General features: G+C 42.0%; 1 protein-coding gene across 5 annotated transcripts in view; it reads right to left on the bottom strand.

The window, feature by feature from the left end:
* Positions 1-2569: 2569 nt before the first annotated feature.
* The window catches only part of thrap3a (thyroid hormone receptor associated protein 3a), a 30143-nt gene continuing 14005 nt past the window's right edge, over positions 2570-18707 (bottom strand). The window contains exons 1-10 of one of the 5 annotated variants that reach the window (XM_021595466.2): positions 15772-15915; positions 13809-14747; positions 12319-13059; positions 11770-11942; positions 11093-11204; positions 10599-10683; positions 6457-6638; positions 5866-6046; positions 5425-5574; positions 2570-5210 (exon numbers count right to left, since the gene is read on the bottom strand). In XM_021595466.2, the coding sequence (XP_021451141.2) occupies positions 4935-5210; positions 5425-5574; positions 5866-6046; positions 6457-6638; positions 10599-10683; positions 11093-11204; positions 11770-11942; positions 12319-13059; positions 13809-14747; positions 15772-15788 (2856 nt within the window). In that variant the 5' untranslated portion in view covers positions 15789-15915 and the 3' untranslated portion in view covers positions 2570-4934. Of the gene's footprint in view, positions 5211-5420; positions 5575-5865; positions 6047-6456; positions 6639-10598; positions 10684-11092; positions 11205-11769; positions 11943-12318; positions 13060-13808; positions 14748-15771; positions 15916-18707 lie in introns of those variants that run through there. The other 4 variants (XM_021595470.2, XM_021595463.2, XM_021595459.2 and 1 more) reach the window with 4 other exon arrangements.

Raw genomic sequence — 18707 nt, 5'->3', positions numbered from 1 at the left:
AGTCACCTGAGGAATAATAGAGGAGCAATAGAGAGCAAAAGGGGAAAGGCCCACCACCTCACTTGTGCCAAGTCATGAAAATCAGGTGCTAAATGAGGTGAAAAGGAAACTGGAGTGCCAACCGTGTTTGAGAGTGTAGTTTCAGTGAATTTATGTTTAAAAAAAATAGAGAGAATTTTTTTAATTTCACATTTATTTAACCAGGTAAGGGAGTTGAGAACAAGTTCTAATTTACAGCTGGCCAAGATAAGGTAAGGCAGTGCGACAAAAACAACAACACAGTTTCACATGGGATAAACAAATGCACAGTCAGTAACACAATAGAAAAATCTATGCACAGTGCGTGCAAATGTAGTGTGAAATGTAGAGGTGAAATAATTACAATATAGCTTTAACACTGGAGTAATAGATGTGCAGATGATGATGTGCAAGTAGGGATATAGGGGTGCAAAAGAGCAAAAAATATATCTAAATAAATAAATAACAATATGGGGTTGAGGTACAGTAGTTGGGTGTGCTATTTACAGATGGGCTATGTACAGGTGCAGTGATCGGTAAGCTTCTCTGACAGCTGATGCATAAAGTTAGAGAGGAAGATTTACGTCTCCAGCTTCAGTGATTTTTGCAATTTGTTCCATTCATTGGCAGCAGAGAACTGGAAGGAAAGCCGGCCAAAGGAGGTGTTGGCTTAGGGGATGACCAGTGAAATATACCTGCTGGAGCGCGTGCTACTGATAGAGATAAGGCTGGGTTTTACCTAGCAAAGACTCATAGATGACCTGGATCCAGTGGGTTTGGCAATGAATATTTAGCGTGGGCCAGCCAACGAGAGCATACAGGTCACAGTGGTGGGTAGAATATGGGGCTTTGGTGAGAAAACAGATTACACTGTGATAGACTACATCCAATTTGCTGAGTAGAGTGTTGGAGGCTATTTTGTAAATGACATCGCCGAAGTCAAGGATCGGTAGGATAGTCAGTTTTACGAGGGTATGTTTGGCAGCATGAGTGAAGGAGGCTTTGTTGCGAAATAGGAATACGATTCTAGATTTAATTTTGGATTGGAGATGCTTAATGTGAGTCTGGAAGGAGAGTTTACAGTCTAACCAGAAACCTAGGTATTTGTAGTTGTCCACATATTCTAGAGGTGGCGTAGAGGTGGATCAGAGAATCACCAGCAGCAAGAGCGAAATCATTGATATATACAGAGAAAAGAGTCGACCCGAGAATTAAACACTGTGGTACTACCATAGAGACTGCCAGAGGTCAGGACAACAGGCCCTCCAATTTGACACATTGAACTCTGAGAAGTAGTTGGTGAACCAGGTGAGGCAGTCATTTGAGAAACCAAGGCTATTGAGTCTGCCGATAAGAATGCGGTGATTGACAGTCGAAAGCCTTGGTCAGGTTGATGACGACGGCTGCACAGTACTGTCTTTTATCGATGGCGGTTATGATATTGTTTAGGACCTTGAGCGTGGCTGAGGTGCACCCATGACCAGCTCGGGAAACCAGATTGCATAGTGGAGAAGTACGGTGGGATTCAAAATGGGCGGTGGTCTGTTTGTTAACTTGTCTTTCGAAGATTTTAGAAATGCAGGTCAGGATGGATATAGGTCTATAACAGTTTAGGTCTAGATTGTCTCCCCCTTTGAAGGGGGATGACCGCGGCAGCTTTCCAATCTTTGGGAATCTCAGACGATACGAAAGAGAGGTTGAACAAGCTAGTAATAGGGGTTGCAACCATTTTGGCGGATAATTTTAGAAAGAGAGTCTCCAGGTTGTCTAGCCCTGCTGCTTTGTATTGATCCAGATTTTGCAGCTCTTTCAGAACATCAGCTGTCTGGATTTGGGTGAAGGAGAAGCGGGGGGGACTTGGGCAGGCTTCTGCAGGGGGTGCAGAGCTGTTGGCCGGGGTAGCAGTAGCCAGGTGGAAAGCATGGCTAGCATGGCCATTTGACCGTGATGAGGGGTGATTGTTTGAAGACCGCTAGCAGTGGCTTACTGCCTACTAGCTAGTTAACTGGCTAGCTGCTGATGGGGGTTCCGGTTCTAAAATATAAAATTAGCAGATCCGTACCACATTGGGTGAGGTGGGTTGCAAGAAAGTATATTCAGTCCTTAGATGGAAAGAGTGATTAAAATATATACAAAATATATACGAAAAAAACGAGGAAGACAAAACACAAGACAAGAGAAAACACACATCCGACTGCTACGCCATCTTGGAATAAGGATGAAGCTTATCTGCATTTCCTGCAGTGCAGTAAAATTCTCAACAACAGAAGAGTGATCAAATTAAGATCCTACATCTGTAAATCAAAGCATTCACCACTTCTCTTCCCTATACACAGAATACAGTACTGACAGTCAGTATAACGACTTATAAATCTCTGCTCTTGTGTCTATGTGTATAGTGCATGTACTGTGTGGTCTATGCTCTGGCTCTTACAACCTCACCTTTCCAGTACAGTATAGACAGGTGTCAATAATGTAAATGTTAGATTTTCAACTCCTTATTGAATAAAGATATGAAAAATAAGCAACACAGAAGTAAATTTAACAGATGTTAAATTAACCAAAGTTCTTTTTAATTTACATCTGAAAAACATTGTCTACAGGAACCATTTAAAAAAGTTATTGCCCCAACCACATAGAATTGAACATGAAAGTGTCAACCACAACATTTATCATGTACATTAAAGAGTAGTGCCTCCCACAGCAAGACAAACAAATCCAAATAGTGCAACAGTCTACTTTTTCTAGAATTTTTTATAAACTATATTTTATTGAACAGCACAATTTTTTGGGGATCAAATTCAAATACCTTAGAAGTTGTTTTATTTTATATTCAACCAAAGTTTACTGTGTTGCACCCCACACATACTATTCAGCAATCAAAACTTAACAGACGTTGTACAAGGGGGAAAAGTCCCCATTCAATGAGAAAACCTATCACATCAAAGCATTGAGTGTGCCATGATCTAATCAATGCCGTGATATAATCAATCACCATTTTTTTCTTCATATACAAAGGAAGCATTAATTGCTACAAATAATTATAAATTGAGCCATTAATAAGTAGTACACACCCCCAACCCAAGTTAACAGTTTTGAAATGTACAAGATATAACAATCCAATAGAGGATTCTCAACAAACTAGACAAGATTAACACCCAGGTAGCCCATTGTGACTTTGCAGACAGGGTATGCCATTTTATTTAACAGTCTCTGTTTCCCAGTGGTGTAAAGTATTTAAATACTTTAAAGTACTACCTAAGTAGTTTTTTGGGGGGAGTATCTGTACTTTACTTTAATGTTTATAATTTTGACTTCACTATATTCCTAAAGAAAATAATGGACTTTTCACTCTGCACATTTTCCCTGAAACTCAAAAGTACTCTTTACATTTCGAATGCTTAGCCGGGGCAGTAAAATTCACGCACTTATCTAGAGACCGCCCCTGGTCAACCCTACTGCCTCTGATCTGGCGGACTCATAGAACACGTGCTTTGTTTGTTAATTATGCCTGAGTGTTGGAGTGTGCCCCTGGCTATCCATAAATTTAAAAAACAAAAAAAGGGTGCTGTCTGGTTTGATAAATATAAGGAATTTTAAATTATTTATCCTTTTACTTTTGATACTTAAGTATATATATTTTTTTAATTAACTTTTGTTACTTAAGTATATTTAAAATCAAATACTTTTAGACTTTTACTCAAGTAGAATTTTACTGGGTGACTTTCAACTTTTACTTGAGTCATTTTCTTTTAAGGGATGACGATTGGGTCATTTTTCCACCACTGCTGTTTGCTCTTCTAGGGGACTGTGAGCATCTTGTTTCACTCCACAGTGCAGGTCTGTAGAATATAACCTTTGACCCAATTTGGTCCCATTGTCAGAGGGGTCACTTGCAAGATGCTGGACTAGCAAGACCACTATAAACCATACGGTCTAAACCATATAGACCATTAGACACTGGCCCAGTTGTCATGTAAAAAGGGGATTCGATTGCCTCTAGCTGTACTTTAGCCTGGTAGAATCCAGAAACATGCTGCAAAGTTGCATGTTACGTAGTTGAATGTTATGTATTTGAATCAGCAGGTTACGTATTTGAATCCGTAGGTTACATTGTTGAATCCTAAAACTTGCTAAAGTCAACAGTATACTTACTGTATTTTCTGCAGTTGATGGCTAAACTGGTCTAAAAAGATATCTACTGTGTAATAGTGTACGATTTATCACTACCGTATAATAAATAAATAAAATGTTTATCTTCTAGTATAGTATTCATCCATTTGGCCTCAAATGTCATTTCATTATATAAATATGTGTCCTACATATTTTATTAAGTCTAAGGCACAAAAAGATCCTCCTGTCATGCTCTGTAAAAATGTGACTTTTTTGCGTCAAGATATAAAAATGTTTTTAAAAATGTTATGCAATGTTGCATCAGCCCTGTACTAAGAGGCATAACACCCCACAATGTACTGTTCATCACGCTAACCTATCAAGCGCAGAGGTTGGTTACGTAGATTTCCTATTCCAACACAGCAGTTCACTGTCTAACAGTGTTTCTACTATAAGCAGATAAAACACAAGTTAGCTATACCCTGACAAAGGTATAACATAATGATAAGTAAAGATATTGTGTCAAAGTTAGACCTGATTGATTCCTAATGTGTGTATTTGTGCATGGGCAAAGCTCTCCCATGTCCAACCATTGTGATGGATATAGGCTGTGAGCAGGGTCTTTTCTAATTGGACAAGTCCAGGTAGTTTCTTATTGGACAGTGTTTGTTATTGGACAAGTCCAGGTAGTCCTTTCCTCCCGTTTCAGTCCGTTTTCATCCATTTCAACACGACCCAGATGACTTGAGACAGTAGAACATTTCCACTGTGCTGGTACAATGTTTCTCTCTCCCTGAGCTCCCTCACTGCTCAGTGTTTTCCATGTCTTCAGACTTCTCCTGGTCTTTGTGGTCCTGCTCTGTGTCCTCCTCCTGGGGCTCGCCCTCCTCCTTCCCCCCGTTGACCTGGAACTTGTCATGTGTCCACTTGGGGCTGCTGTTGTTGTTGGCGTGGTTGTTGGGTAAGCCAACGCTGGCCTTCCGGATAATGAAACGGCCCCTGCTGCCACGCAGGAAGTTCCCCCGTCCTCCACGTCCTCGGTTGTCCACCCACTTCCTCTCGCCCTCCCTGTCATCATGCTGAAGGAGAAATGGAAAGACAGGAAAAGAGAGAAACAGTTCATATCTTGAAGTGAGTTTGAAGGTAATACCATTGTTAGCAAGTTCAAAGGAGTTGCGAATTTGGTGAATTCACCGATTTGACTTGAGGAATGAATTCATTTGAGGATGGAATGTTATATATAGGCAAGAGGAAACAAAGATATAATTTATAATGGCATGGGTACAAACCTACCAAGTAGTATTTTCGGCTCTTGGGGGTGTACTCTGGGTCCCAGTCCTCATTCTTAGGGTGAACTGGTATGCAAATGTTAGCGGTATTACTGTTGGAATTGTTTCCCTGGTCATTTTCCCTGTTCCAGCCCCTTCCTCTTATTCTAAATTGCTGCAATATGAGTCAGACACAGAGAACCCAGATCATAAAAACAAGAAGACAATAATTATTGCACAAATTAAAATAACTATCCTTGAGTTTGAGTTTTCCGGTAGAAATCTGTCCAAGTGCAACGTCAAAGAAGAAAACAAACGTGCCATCATAACATATTTTTCTATTTTAAATGTTTTGTTTCAGGTTAGTTGTGGTTGTACTTTGTCTTGTTCTCTTGACGCTTATTTTCTTTATTAGACCCTTTACTTTTAAAAATTAATATGAGCGCACGTCCATGAGCAGACTTACAAAGCCTCCGCGTCCTCGTCCCCTCTCCGTGGGACCGACATAGTCCCCCCGAGGCCCCAGCCTGGCCTTGTTAAAGCCTTCGTCTTTGGGCTCAGGCTCCTCGTGGGGATAGTCTCCTCCCCTGTGAGATTCGGCAGAAGAAGAGGAAGAGGAGGAGCGAGATGGCTTCTTCTTGTTTTTCCTGGAGGAAGAGGTGAAGGTTGAGGGACCAAAACCCCCTTTAAAAGTCAGTTTATTGTTATTGACATTTGGCTCCATTGCTTGTCTTGTACAACCCTGGCTAGTTTTAGATATGAACAGGACTTGTAAAGTAAACGTAGTAAATAGAATGTAGTAAAGTCAAGTAATTGTGATGCTTGTGATAGAGCAGTGGTTCTAAAAAAACTCCCCTCAGGGACCCTCAGACCTTTCACAATTTTGCTGTAGCTCTGAACTGGCTCACCTGATTCACCTCGTCAAAGGCCTGATGATTAGTTGACAAGTTGAATCAGGTGTGCTAGCTATGCAATAAATCAAATACGTGGAACAGCTGGGGGCCCCGGGGAGAAGTTTGAGAACCACTGTTATAGAGCGTGAGTTGGTTGAACATACTTGGACTTCTTGTGGTGCTTGGAGGATTTCTCAGCGGACCTCTCCCTGCTAGCCTCTGGGGAGTCTCCTGAATCTCTCCCCCTATCCTGTTTATAATCACTCTCCCGGGTGGAATATTTTTTACGGCGCTCAATATCCAGACGAAGGTCCATTGAGTCACCCTTCATTTTTTTACCTTCGTCCTGTGCAGGTAAAAAGAAAAAGAACACAAGGATGTGGACATGCTATGGGTTAGCGTGGAGAAGTGATGTCAGTCTGCAGTCAGTCTTGTTTGCACACTGCATGCGAGGGGCCGGGAGAACTGTTACAAGACCATAAATAACCAACAAATTCTGGGAACTGCCCGTTTAACGGCTGCTGCGTTACAGTTGACCAGCATAAGTGAAAACAGACCATTCTGGAACTACACTGAACAAAAATATAAACGCAAAATTTAAAGTGTTGGTCCCATGTTTCATGAGCTGAAATAAAATATCCCAGAAATATTGCATATGCACAAAAATGTATTTCTCTCAAATATTGTGCACGCATTTGTTTACATCCATGTTAGTGAGCATTTCTCCATTGCTGAGATACTCCATCCACCTCACAGGTGTGGCATATCAAGAAGCTGATTAAACAGCATGATCATTACACAGGTGCACCTTGTGCTTGTGCTGGGGACAATAAAAGGCCACTCTAAAATGTCACACAACACAATACCACAGATGTCTCAAGTTTTGAAGGAGCGTGCCATTGGCAGGCTATTGCCAGAGAGTTCATTTCTCTACCATAAGCCACAACGTCGTTTTAGAGAATTTGGCAGTACATCCGACCGGCCTCACAACCGCAGACCACGTGTAACCACGCCAGCCCAGGACCTCCACATCCGGCTTCTTCACCTGTGAGACCAGCCTCCTGGACAGCTGATGAAACTGTTGGTTTGCACAACCAAATAATTTCTGTACAAACTGTCAGAAACCATCTCAGGGACGCTCATCTGCGTGCTCGTTGTCCTCACCAGGTACTTGACCTGACTGCAGTTCGGCGTCGTAACTGACTTCAGTGGGCAAATGCTCATCTTCGATGGCCACTGGCACGTTGGAGAATTGTGCTCATCGCGGAATAATCCCGGTTTCTACTGTACCGGGCAGATGGCAGACGGCATGAATGGCGTCATGTGGACGAGTGGTTTCCTGATGTCAATGTTGTGAACAGAGTGCCCCATGGTGACGGTGGGGTTATGGTATGGGCAGGCATAAGCTATGGACAAAGAACACAACTGCATTTTATTGATGGCAAATTGAATGCACAGAGATACCTTGACGAGATCCTGAGGCTCATTGTCGTACAATTCATCCGCCACCATCACCTCATTTTTACCATATTAATGCACAGCCCCCTGTCGCAAGCATCTGTTCACAATTCTTGGAAGCTGAAAATGTCTTCCCTGGAAACCCATTCATAAAGCTCATGACAAAACAGCTATTGTGCTGACATTGCTTACAGAAGCAGTTTGGAACTCGGGAGTGAGTGTTGCAACCGAGGACATAGTTTTGACGGGCAGCTTCAGCACTCGGTGGTCCCGTTCTGTGAGCTTGTGTGGCCTACCACTTCGCAGCTGAGCCGTTGTTGCTAATAGATGTTTCCATTTCACAATAACAGTACTTACAGTTGACCGGGGCAGCTCTAGCAGGGCAGAAATTTGACAAACACTTTTTGGAAAGGTGGCATCCTATGACGGCGCCATGTTGAAAGTCACTGAGCTCTTCAGTAAGGCCATTATATTGCCAATGTTTGTCTATGTTGATTGCATGGCTGTGTGCTTGATTTTATATACCTGTTAGCAACTGGTGTGGCTGAAATAGCATAATCAACTAATCTGAAGGGGTGTCCACATACTTTTGTATATACAGCACTGGAAAAAATTGAGATACCACTGGTTTTACTATTTATGGGTATGTTTTTAGGGAAAAAAAAAAAAAAAATGTTTTATTCTATTAACTACTGACAACATTTCTCTTAAATTCCAAATAAAAAAATATTGTCATTTAGAGCATTTATTTCCAGTAAATGACAACTGGTCAAAATAACAAAAAAAATGCCGTGTTGTCAGACCTCGAATAATGCAAAGAAAATAAGTTCATATTCATTGTTAAACAACACAATACTAATGTTTTAACTTAGGAAGAGTTCAGAAATCTATATTTGGTGGAATATCTCTGAGTTTTAATCACAGCTTTCATGCGTCTTGGCCTGCTCTCCACCAGTCTTTCACATTGATGTTGGGTGACTTTATGCCACTCCTGGCGCAAAAATTCAAGCAGCTCGGCTTTGTTTGATGGCTTGTGACCATCCATCTTCCTCTTGATCACATTCCAGAGGTTTTCAATGGGGTTCAGGTCTGGAGATTGGGCTGGCCATGACAGGGTCTTGATCTGGTGGTCCTCCATCCACACCTTGATTGACCTGGCTGTGTGGCATGGAGCATTGTCCTGCTGGAAAAAACAATCCTCAGAGGGAACATTGTCAGAGCAGAAGGAAGTTTTCTTCCAGGACAACCTTGTATGTGGCTTGATTCATGCGTCCTTCACAAAGACAAATCTGCCCGATTCCAGCCTAGCTGAAGCACCCGCAGATCATCATCAATCTTCCACCAAATTTCATAGTGGGTGCGAGACACTGTAGCTTGTAGGCCTCTCCAGGTCTCACACCCACTGTGAAATTTGGTGGAGGATCGGTGATGATCTGGGGGTGCTTCAGCAAGGCTGGAATCAGGCAGATTTGTCTTTGTGATGGACCCTGTCAGGGCCAGTCCAATCTCCAGACCTGAACCCCATTGAAAACCTCTGGAAAGTGATCAAGAGGAAAATGGATGGTCACAAGCCATAAAACAAAGCTGAGCTGCTTGCATTTTTGTGCCAGGAGAGGCATAAAAAGTCACCCACATTCCAGAGGTTTTCAATGGGGTTCAGGTCTGGAGATTGGGCTGGCGATGACAAATCTTGAGAGGACTACAAGCCACAGTGTCTCGCATCCACTGTGAAATTTGGTGGAGGATCCGTGATGATTTTCTGAACTCTTCCTAAGTTAAAACATTAGTATTGTGTTGTTTAAAAATGAATATGAACTTATTTTCTTTGCATTATCCGAGGTCTGACAACACGGCATCTTGTCATTTTCTGCAAATAAATGCTCTAAATTTCAATGTTTTTATTTGGAATTTGAGATAAATGTTATCAGTAGTTAATAGAATAAAACAAAAATGTTAATTTTACCCAAACACATACCTATAAATAGTCAAACCTGAGAAACTGATAATATTGCAGTGGTCTTTAAAAATATTTTTTTTCCAGAGATGTATAGTGTATCTGTGAACAACAGATGCATATCTGTATTCCCAGTCATGTGAAATTCATAGATTTTAGTCTCTGAAACATTCATTTCAATTGACTGACTTCCTCATATTAACTGTAACTCAGTAAAATCTTCTAAATTGTTGCATGTTGCATTTATATTTTTGTTCAGTGTACTTTCCCAGGTTTGCACAACACAATGTTGAACCTCTGCGATACAACCGGACATAATGAGGTTACAAACTCCTGAAGGTTGAGTTCATTGACTTTCACGCTGTTTCATTCCCCTAAAGTGTTTCCGTTTTGAAGAAAGTTCAACTTAACCATACCGCAAAATGGTCTCATTCCGATTTCATCAAACGACCGAAGTAATAAGTAGGCCTAGACTAGAGACTGTATAAGCACTCTATACGTACAACAGGTTTTGCTTTTGACTATATTTCCCCTTATTTGTTGAAGAATAATACTTACTATGACATTTGTTTAGAGTCCTTTGAATGGCTTGGACACAGGATTCAATTGGCCGTTTCCATTTCTGACCCCTCATGTTTTTCGACTCAATGGTCTCATGGGGGCTTGTACCCACAGTATCACCAAATCATCATACGTGGAGGGGGAGTATATAACACACAACAAATTCAATGTGCCTCGTTTTGCATTTGCTTTGAGACGTTATGCATCTCCCTTCAAAGACAAGCACAGGCTTAGACGGAGAACGCAGTCTAAAGGGGGATGGCTGGCTCGCTCACTTGCTGTTGTTTTGTCAGTTTTCCCAAAATACTTCATATTTCAAAAATGTTCAGTCACCTTGTAACTGCCATCCCCGGAGCTTTTCATCCCCTCAAACAGGTGAGAGTGTTTCTTAAAAGCACTGGGAGAAACATCAATTCTCCTGCAAGAGAGAAATACACACGGTCTTAACTTTTCCACAGCTCTGGTTGCAAACATAACACGAGGAAGGGATTACTCTAAAACATTTTAGGTCAGTGCTGTTAAGATGAGGACTGAAATGACTGCAATGAATTACTCTTAGTTCCAAGTCTGTGCTGCTCAGGCGAGGACTGAAATGACTGCAATGAATTATTCTTATTTTCAGTGATGATCAGATGAGGACCAAAATGAATAAGTCTACGAGCGATGTACATATGTAACTCCAGGATGTCACATAGCAAACAAGACCACCATTGAACCTGCACTGAATGACAAAAGGTAAGATAAATACCTGTGCAAGCTTTGATAAAACTAGAGGTGATGCCACAGCACACTGAAAGGTGAGATGGTCACTCAGAAGGAGACTCTACCTGTGTATCTCTGGGCTCTTTCTTGGCTTCATCATTTCTTTTTGTGCAGCTCTTCTTTGGTACATGGCAAATCGCTCATTTAGAGTAATTCCGTTGGATGGAAAGTGCTGTGCTGTAATCAACAGGAACCAGAACTTGTGTTAAACAACAAATATGACCGTACGTTCGGTGCCAATGCACTTTCCCATTACTTTAAATTCAGAAGTTACATACAGTATTAGCTTGTGACCATAAAAACTACATTTTCAGCTACTGCATTAACGATTATATATATATATATATATATATATATATATTTAAATGTGATTTTATTAGCCATGTAGGATCACAAAAGGTATAATAACTATGCAAATGTGTCATAGCAATGAAAACCATTTTTGGAAAGGTTCTCGAAACCAAATGAAATTACATAACATTTGTGCCTGAAAAACGACTCCATGTTTTTTCGGTGTACAGCAATATTTTTCCATAATCATTCCCACACAGGATTGCATTGCACGGCTAGATTCACAAGCACTTGGCAACCTTTTTCAGTTTGAAATATCAACTGATATACTGTATAGGCTATATAAACCTTTTGATATCGCAATTGCACCTAAACTTGCACCTGTGTAAATGCACAGCTAGCAGAGAGACTGGTCAGTTGCAAAGGAGCAGAGGTGAGAGAGGTCAGTCACCTTTAATGTAGTGGACAATGGTGACAATGTGCTGTGCAAACAGCTCTGAGGGACTCCTTTGTAACTGTGTGGCCTGAATGTGCTGGAAGATAGAGCGAAACTCCTGCTCCTTTTTAGTAGGATGCACAAGATCCCGTGATAACCTTCGCTCACCAACCATAACACCAGAGGAACTGGGGAAGAGACAAAACAACAACAAAAACATTTCACTTGATGTTTCACCTTTGCCCTTTTTGGCAAAAATAAACAGAAAACAAAGAATGGGATCCTTTTCATGAGACTTTTATAAACAACACCTGAAAGATTTAAATCGGGAGAGGTAATTTCATTATCTCAATTGTCTTAGCACACATCTTAATTCATTTTCATAAAGCTCATGGTTTCATAGAACTATGACTCAAAGAGGCTGTAAAACATGGTCCAGGCCTGAGCCAAAGAGTGCGTCTCATGAGTCATGGCTTTCTGCTAATGGAGATTGAAACTTATCTAAGGCGATAAGGCATCAGAGTCTCTATGTGAATCTATGTGATGATGGTGCATTCTGCTTACCTTGCCACGTCATCTCTGAGGGAATCCATTCTGACGCTGAACTCCGCTCCTCTTTTCTCAGAGGCCCTTGGGGGAGAGTCCTCCCCCCTGACCATGAACATCTCCCGGTCAGAGTTCCTCCGTGGTGCGGGTATGGGGGACAGGCTGGAGGCAGCTTTCTCCATCCTCCTGTCTTTGCTGACGTTCTCTGGGGAGAAGCCTCTGAGCATGCCCGCTATGGCCTCTCTCTTGGCCAAGGCCGCAGCTATGGCCGTGGCCTTCTCCTGCTTCTGGCTACGGTAAATCTCCTCCACCATGGCATCAAGATCATCGTCTTTGGCAGCCGCCTGCAAGTAGGCCAGGTCCTCCCACTTGCCGAAGCGCTCCTCAAATAGCTCCCTGGCCGAGAGGGTGACTTTGCACTTGGGCTTGGGCGACCCGTCGTCCTCCCGGGCATGCTCTTTGCGGAGCACCTTGGGACGGGACTTGGGTATCATCTCCTCGTCCTCTTCCTCGCCATCGCAGGAAAAGAAAGGGGAGGCTTTCATGAAGCTGTTCAACGACACGTTCCGGTCATCGTCAAAGTCTTCCATGTACTTGTACTTCTCGTTCTCCCCTTTGTCGGGCTCTCTGTCAAAGATGCCCCCAGAGGCCTTCATGCCATTCCCTTTCTCCCGCTCAACATCCCCATCATTAGTTTCCATCTCTCTGCCATTCTCCCAAGCAGACTGCTTTTTCTTATGATTGTGCTCTTCCAAGAACCTAGAAAATGTTGGAGAGAAAGAGAAACAACCGTGTTAAAATGCATCTCGGACAACTGTTCCGGTGAGTGCCCTGCAACTTAATTACAAAACAATGTGAAAGAAATAAGGACGCTTGTCAATGGTGTAGGTAAAAATCCCATTGATTGTGGAGGACATAGGGTAATGGATGATACAGTTATAAACATAGAATATGACGGCCAGCAAAAGATCTCCCCTCTTCAAAGGCCCAAGCCATGAGGGATTTGTCATGGTTAGTGCAGCGTTGACTGGCCAAGAAAACACACACGTCTCAAAACTCCCAAGGGTCCGTAATGCCTTCTCAACTTACAAACTCCTGTTTCAGCTTGCTATGATGACCACCACTTCCCTAAGGGCTTAGGTCCAAGGAAAAATACCAGGGACAAATAATTATATGTGGTGCATGACTCATTGGGAAAGAACCATGAATTCTAAATACAAATAAAAGACTCTCAGAAAGAGTCCTAGACTCATACAATTGGCACGTTACAACTATCCACTAACCACACTAAATAAAAGGTTTCAAAAAAATATGACAAATATTTCCTAGCCTTGAAAAGGGTATTTGACCAAAATGTTGACAGTAATCGTGTGCTACAATGTGTACTTTGGGGCAGTAAATTCCTCCACCAAAAAATGAGAAAAACATGGTAGTGTGTGTGTTAGCCTTTCATTTCTAAAGATATTTCATAAGTGGCAAAGAGAAAAGGATAAAAATATTTGTATTACCTTTTGAACACTGAGGATATAGCTGCTTTATCTCCTGACAGGTTGTCATCTTTAGAGAAGAAGCCAAAGCCAGAGAACACAGGTGTGGGGCTTTTCTGAGAAGGGCTTTTGGTGGAAGGTGAACTGCCCACTGTCTGAATCTGCCATGAGGGGGCACCATTGGAATTGGAGCCATTAGCATTAGTGCTTTTAGGAGAGGGACTAGACTGGGTCGAAGCTGGGGCGCCCTGACCAATGATAACAGCTGAGCGCACCTGAGGACTTGACCCCCTGGGGCTGGTGCTGTTGCTATGATCTGTCACACCCTGCCAGTTAGCCTTGGGCTTGTCCCCACCAGCGCTCCCATCAGGCCCTGCAGACACCCCTGTGATCTCCACGGGCTGGCCATCTCCTTCTCCTCCTCCTTTCTTATGGACCTCCTTGGAGGCAGAGCGCTCCTCCTTGACATCCTTAGAGTTCTGCGTGGCTGACCCAGAGCCCGACCTGCGTGTGGGAGAGGAGGAATGTGAGGAAGAGGAGTGGCGGGAACGCCGGGATCGGGGCGAGGAAGAGCGGTCCGAGACCTTGGAGTGGCTGTGGGAACGAGGGCTACCCGAGCGCTTTTTAGGGGTACGGGATCGTCCCCGTCTCGGGCTGTGGGGGTGTTGCTGCTGCTGTTGTTGTTGTTGTTGTTGCTGCTGCTGTTGGGGGTGCTGCCTGTAGTTCTGCCAGTTATTGGGGCGGTAGTTGTTGTTGTAGCCACCTCCCCCACCCCTCTGGAAGCGCCCCCGTGGGAAGTAACCACGCCCTCGGCCTCTGAAGTAGTAGGGCCTCCGGAAGCCTCGGTGGTAGCCCCGGAACTCGCGGTTATTATTCTGGTACTCCCTTGGGTAGTTCCGCTCTCGGTTATTGTGGGATGGAGAATGAGATCTGGAGCGTGAGCGAGTGCGGGACCTAGAGCTTTTGAAAGTGGGAGAAAGAGAGCAGGCAGAAGGGATAGAGAGATGAAAGGGAGGGAAGACGAAGAGAAGACTGATTACACCTTCCATTATATATATATATATCTCATTAGAAAAAAGTGCTTTGAGGAAAAAGGTGTGAAATGCTGTTTTTCTCAAGACTATAAACAACCTTATATTATGAGCAATTAATTTGTTTGTGTTGCGTATGAAAGTGATGCTGACCTCCTTCCAAAACCTTTGAAACAATTAGGCCAACACATTTTGTTTTCAAGTTCACATTTCCATGAGAAATGTGATGGGTCTACAGCTTAAATTCAAGTGATTTCTGGTTACAAAAAAGAAAAAAAAGTGATGTGTGCATCTGACAAATATATTAACAGAAGTAGAAAAACCACATCTTAACATTTAACTGCTGGGAAGTGGAAATACATGGGTGTACAATGGACCAATGGAGAGAAACTTGATTCGTCTAGAGACATGGCTGTGAGGTTTACCCAGTCCACATGGTGGCTCCCTAGCACCATGGACGCTAAAGGGGTAGCCTTCAGTACCACTAGACAAGTTTCTCCAGTTTCTAAAACAATCTATCGCCTCCGTAAGTATTAAGATTTAGTTGACACATACGGTCCATCTTAGCTACAGTAAAGAAAACAAATCTCATTTTAAAGAGGATACATCTCTGAAACTTCTCACATATCAGCACGATCCAACAATAAATAGCCTGGTAAATAATCAGAATCCTTTGATGATAACATGCGAGTTAAAAGTCATTAAAATCTCAACCTGCTCCGCAGCTATGCACTGCAGTCAATTCCCCTGTGCAGGCAAAGATGGATAACTTTCACAAATAACAATGAGAAATCCAAACTACAGTCAGCATTACAGAAAAATACCTAAAATGACATCGCTTAAGACTAAAAGCACACAAAATCAAAACAGAAAACCACCATTGACAGAAAACAATCTAGTATTTCTAAATAAGACCCATCTGGAAACTTCTGAAGCCCTGCGGCACAACTCACCCCGTGTGTTTTTTCATTGGAATAAAGAGTAAGCAGAGAAAGTAGTGCACCGAGCAGCATTGCACACTCACATTGAGAGCAAGACAATCTGCATCTCTTATGCTGAGCACTAGTGGAAAGAGGCGGTCACATGGGCCATATGGGAAAAATGTCTACTCTAATCCTTCAAAGCAAAAGGAGGGGGCTAGGCTTGCCAATTACCCTGGCTGGCTAGCCTGCCCAGAAACCTAGGCTTAAAAGGAGCAATTCAGTCAGCCAGCAACTATATACAGGGATTTAGGACAGCTAAAATCACAGTTTTATGAATGAAATGGTCTAATATTACATAATACAGCATTTTCAAACCAAACAATGTAGGCTATCTTTGCAATGGATTTAGATTTCACTTGTAATGCTAAGGATTTGTGTCTACATGGAGTAGCTTTGATGAAGGAACATTTCATGGAATGCTTACAACTAAAATAAGTCATGTTTGTGCGTGTGTGCCGTCTTGTATTGCGAGAGGGTTACATTTCACACACCGTAAACAGCGATAGGCCAATCCAGGTTCAGCATGGACTTTCAGGTTCAAGCCGTCTCTTTTCTGAACTCACAGAACTCAAGACCATGGCTTAATAGTGCCATGCCGTGCAGTGTCACTCCCCGGAAAAGAGCTGCCATGCACTCCATTTTAATAGACACAAAACAATTCTGCCAGCAGCAAGAGTGGCCGGTGGAGTCACACTCAAACCACAGTTTCCCTTGCAAATTAACAACATTGCAGCCGACTGACAGATAACCCACACCCCTGCCAAAGAATTTCAATTTAGGACTACAAAGCAACATAGTAAAAACACTAGGTAGATGTTGAACATGTAGCCTACTAAGGAATGGCAATATCGTAGTAAGGGAAAGGGAATACCTAGTTAGTTGTACTGAATGCATTCAACTGAAATGTGACTTCCTCATTTAACCCAACCCCTCTGAATCAGAGAGGTGTGGGTGATGCAAATCACTCTGAAATGTTTCTGGTGCAAGTCAAATGTATGTGTAGTAGTGGTAGAGCTCATCACAATAGCCAAGTACCAAGTCTCACTGAGGCAAGTGTGCCATCACAGCACCAGAGCTCTTTCCCACACACACATCAAATTATTTTGTATAAAGTGCACCAGACCCTGGGTAAGGCCCATAATAGAAAGCTGTCGTCGCTCTGCAGTTAATATGAGCGCCAACTCACCATAAAACACAGGAAGTGCATGGGTTTTGAGGCAGAAAATAATCAAAAGGTGTATTCTTCAACACCACTGCAACCTCTTCCAAGCACACTCACATATTACACCATGGACATCTGCAGAAAGAACGGGGTGTCAGCTATGACATGAGACCTTGACTTTGAACAAAAATCTATTTTGGTTATTGAACTACAGTAAGCGAAGTGGATTTACACTCATTAACAGAATTGCGTTAAAGGAATTGCATCATGGGTCTCTGATCTGGATGTGAATGTAATTCTCTTCATGGTGGTATATTCTAAATAGGTATACAAAAGGTAGAAATATGCAATATCCTCCTTTGCATATTTGGTTATTATTTTACACACTGGCTATTATTTTAATGAGCTCAGCCACCAAACAAGACATTTGGTCCGGACCAAATACCAATACATCAATAAAATAAATTTAGCCTCAAATAAATAATGAAATAATTTAAAAACAAAGTGTTGGAGAAGAAAGTAAAAGTGCAATTTGTGCCATGTAGAAAAGCTAACGTTTAAGTTCCTTGCTTAGAACATGAGAACATATGAAAGCTGGTGGTTCCTTTTAACATGAGACTCCAATATTCCCAGATAAGAAGTTTCACGTTGTAGTTATTATGGGAATTATAGGACTATTTCTCTCTATACCATTTGTATTAGTATTGCCAGTATTAGTATTGCCAGTGTAAGTCATAAACAGCTCAATGCTCGAAGCATTGCGAAGAGCTGCTGGCAAAATGCACGAAAGTGCTGTTTGAATGAATGCGTACGAGCCTGCTGCCGCCATCCTACCATCGTGCAGTCAGACTTCTCTATCAAATATCAAATCATAGACGTAATTATAACATAATAACACACAGAAATACGAGCCTTTGGTCATTAATATGGTTGAATCCGGAAACTATAATTTCGAAAACAAAATGTTTATTCTTTCAGTGAAATACGGAACGTTCCGTATTTTATCTAACGGGTGGCATCCCTAAGTCTAAATATTGCTGTTACATTGTACAACCTTCAATGTTATGTCATAATTACGTAAAATTCTGTAAAATTTGTTTGCAACGAGCCAGGCGGCCCAAACTGCTGCATATACCCCAACTCTGCGTGCAATGAATGCAAGAGAATTGACACAATTTCACCTGGTTAATATTGCCTGCTAACCTGGATTGCTTTTAGCTAAATATGCAGGTTTAAAAATATATACTCTGTGTATTGATTTTAAGAAAGGCATTGATGTTTATGGTTGCACGACTGTACCTAACGATTGTGCTTTTTTCGCAAATGCACTTTTGTTAAATCATCCCGTTTGGCGAAGTTGGCTGTCTTTGTTAGGAAGAAATAGTCTTCACACAGTTCGCAACGAGCCAGGTGGCCCAAACTGCTGCATATACCCTGACTCTGTTGCACAGAACGCAACAGAAGTGACAATTTCCCTAGTTAAAATAAATTAATGTTAGCAGGCAATGTTAACTAAATATGCAGGTTTAAAAATATATACTTGTGTATTGATTTTAAGAAAGGCATTGATGTTTATGGTTTGGTACACGTTGAAACAACGACAGTCCTTCTTTACGAATGCACACCGCATCGATTATATGCAACGCAGGACACGCTAGATAAACTAGTAATATCATCAACCATGTGTAGTTAACAAGTGATTATGATTGATCGATTGTTTTTTATAAGATAAGTTTAATACTAG

This window comes from Oncorhynchus mykiss, chromosome 3 (genome assembly GCF_013265735.2).
Source record: "Oncorhynchus mykiss isolate Arlee chromosome 3, USDA_OmykA_1.1, whole genome shotgun sequence".
NCBI lineage: Eukaryota > Metazoa > Chordata > Actinopteri > Salmoniformes > Salmonidae > Oncorhynchus > Oncorhynchus mykiss.
This window is presented reverse-complemented; position numbering and strand designations above follow the sequence as displayed.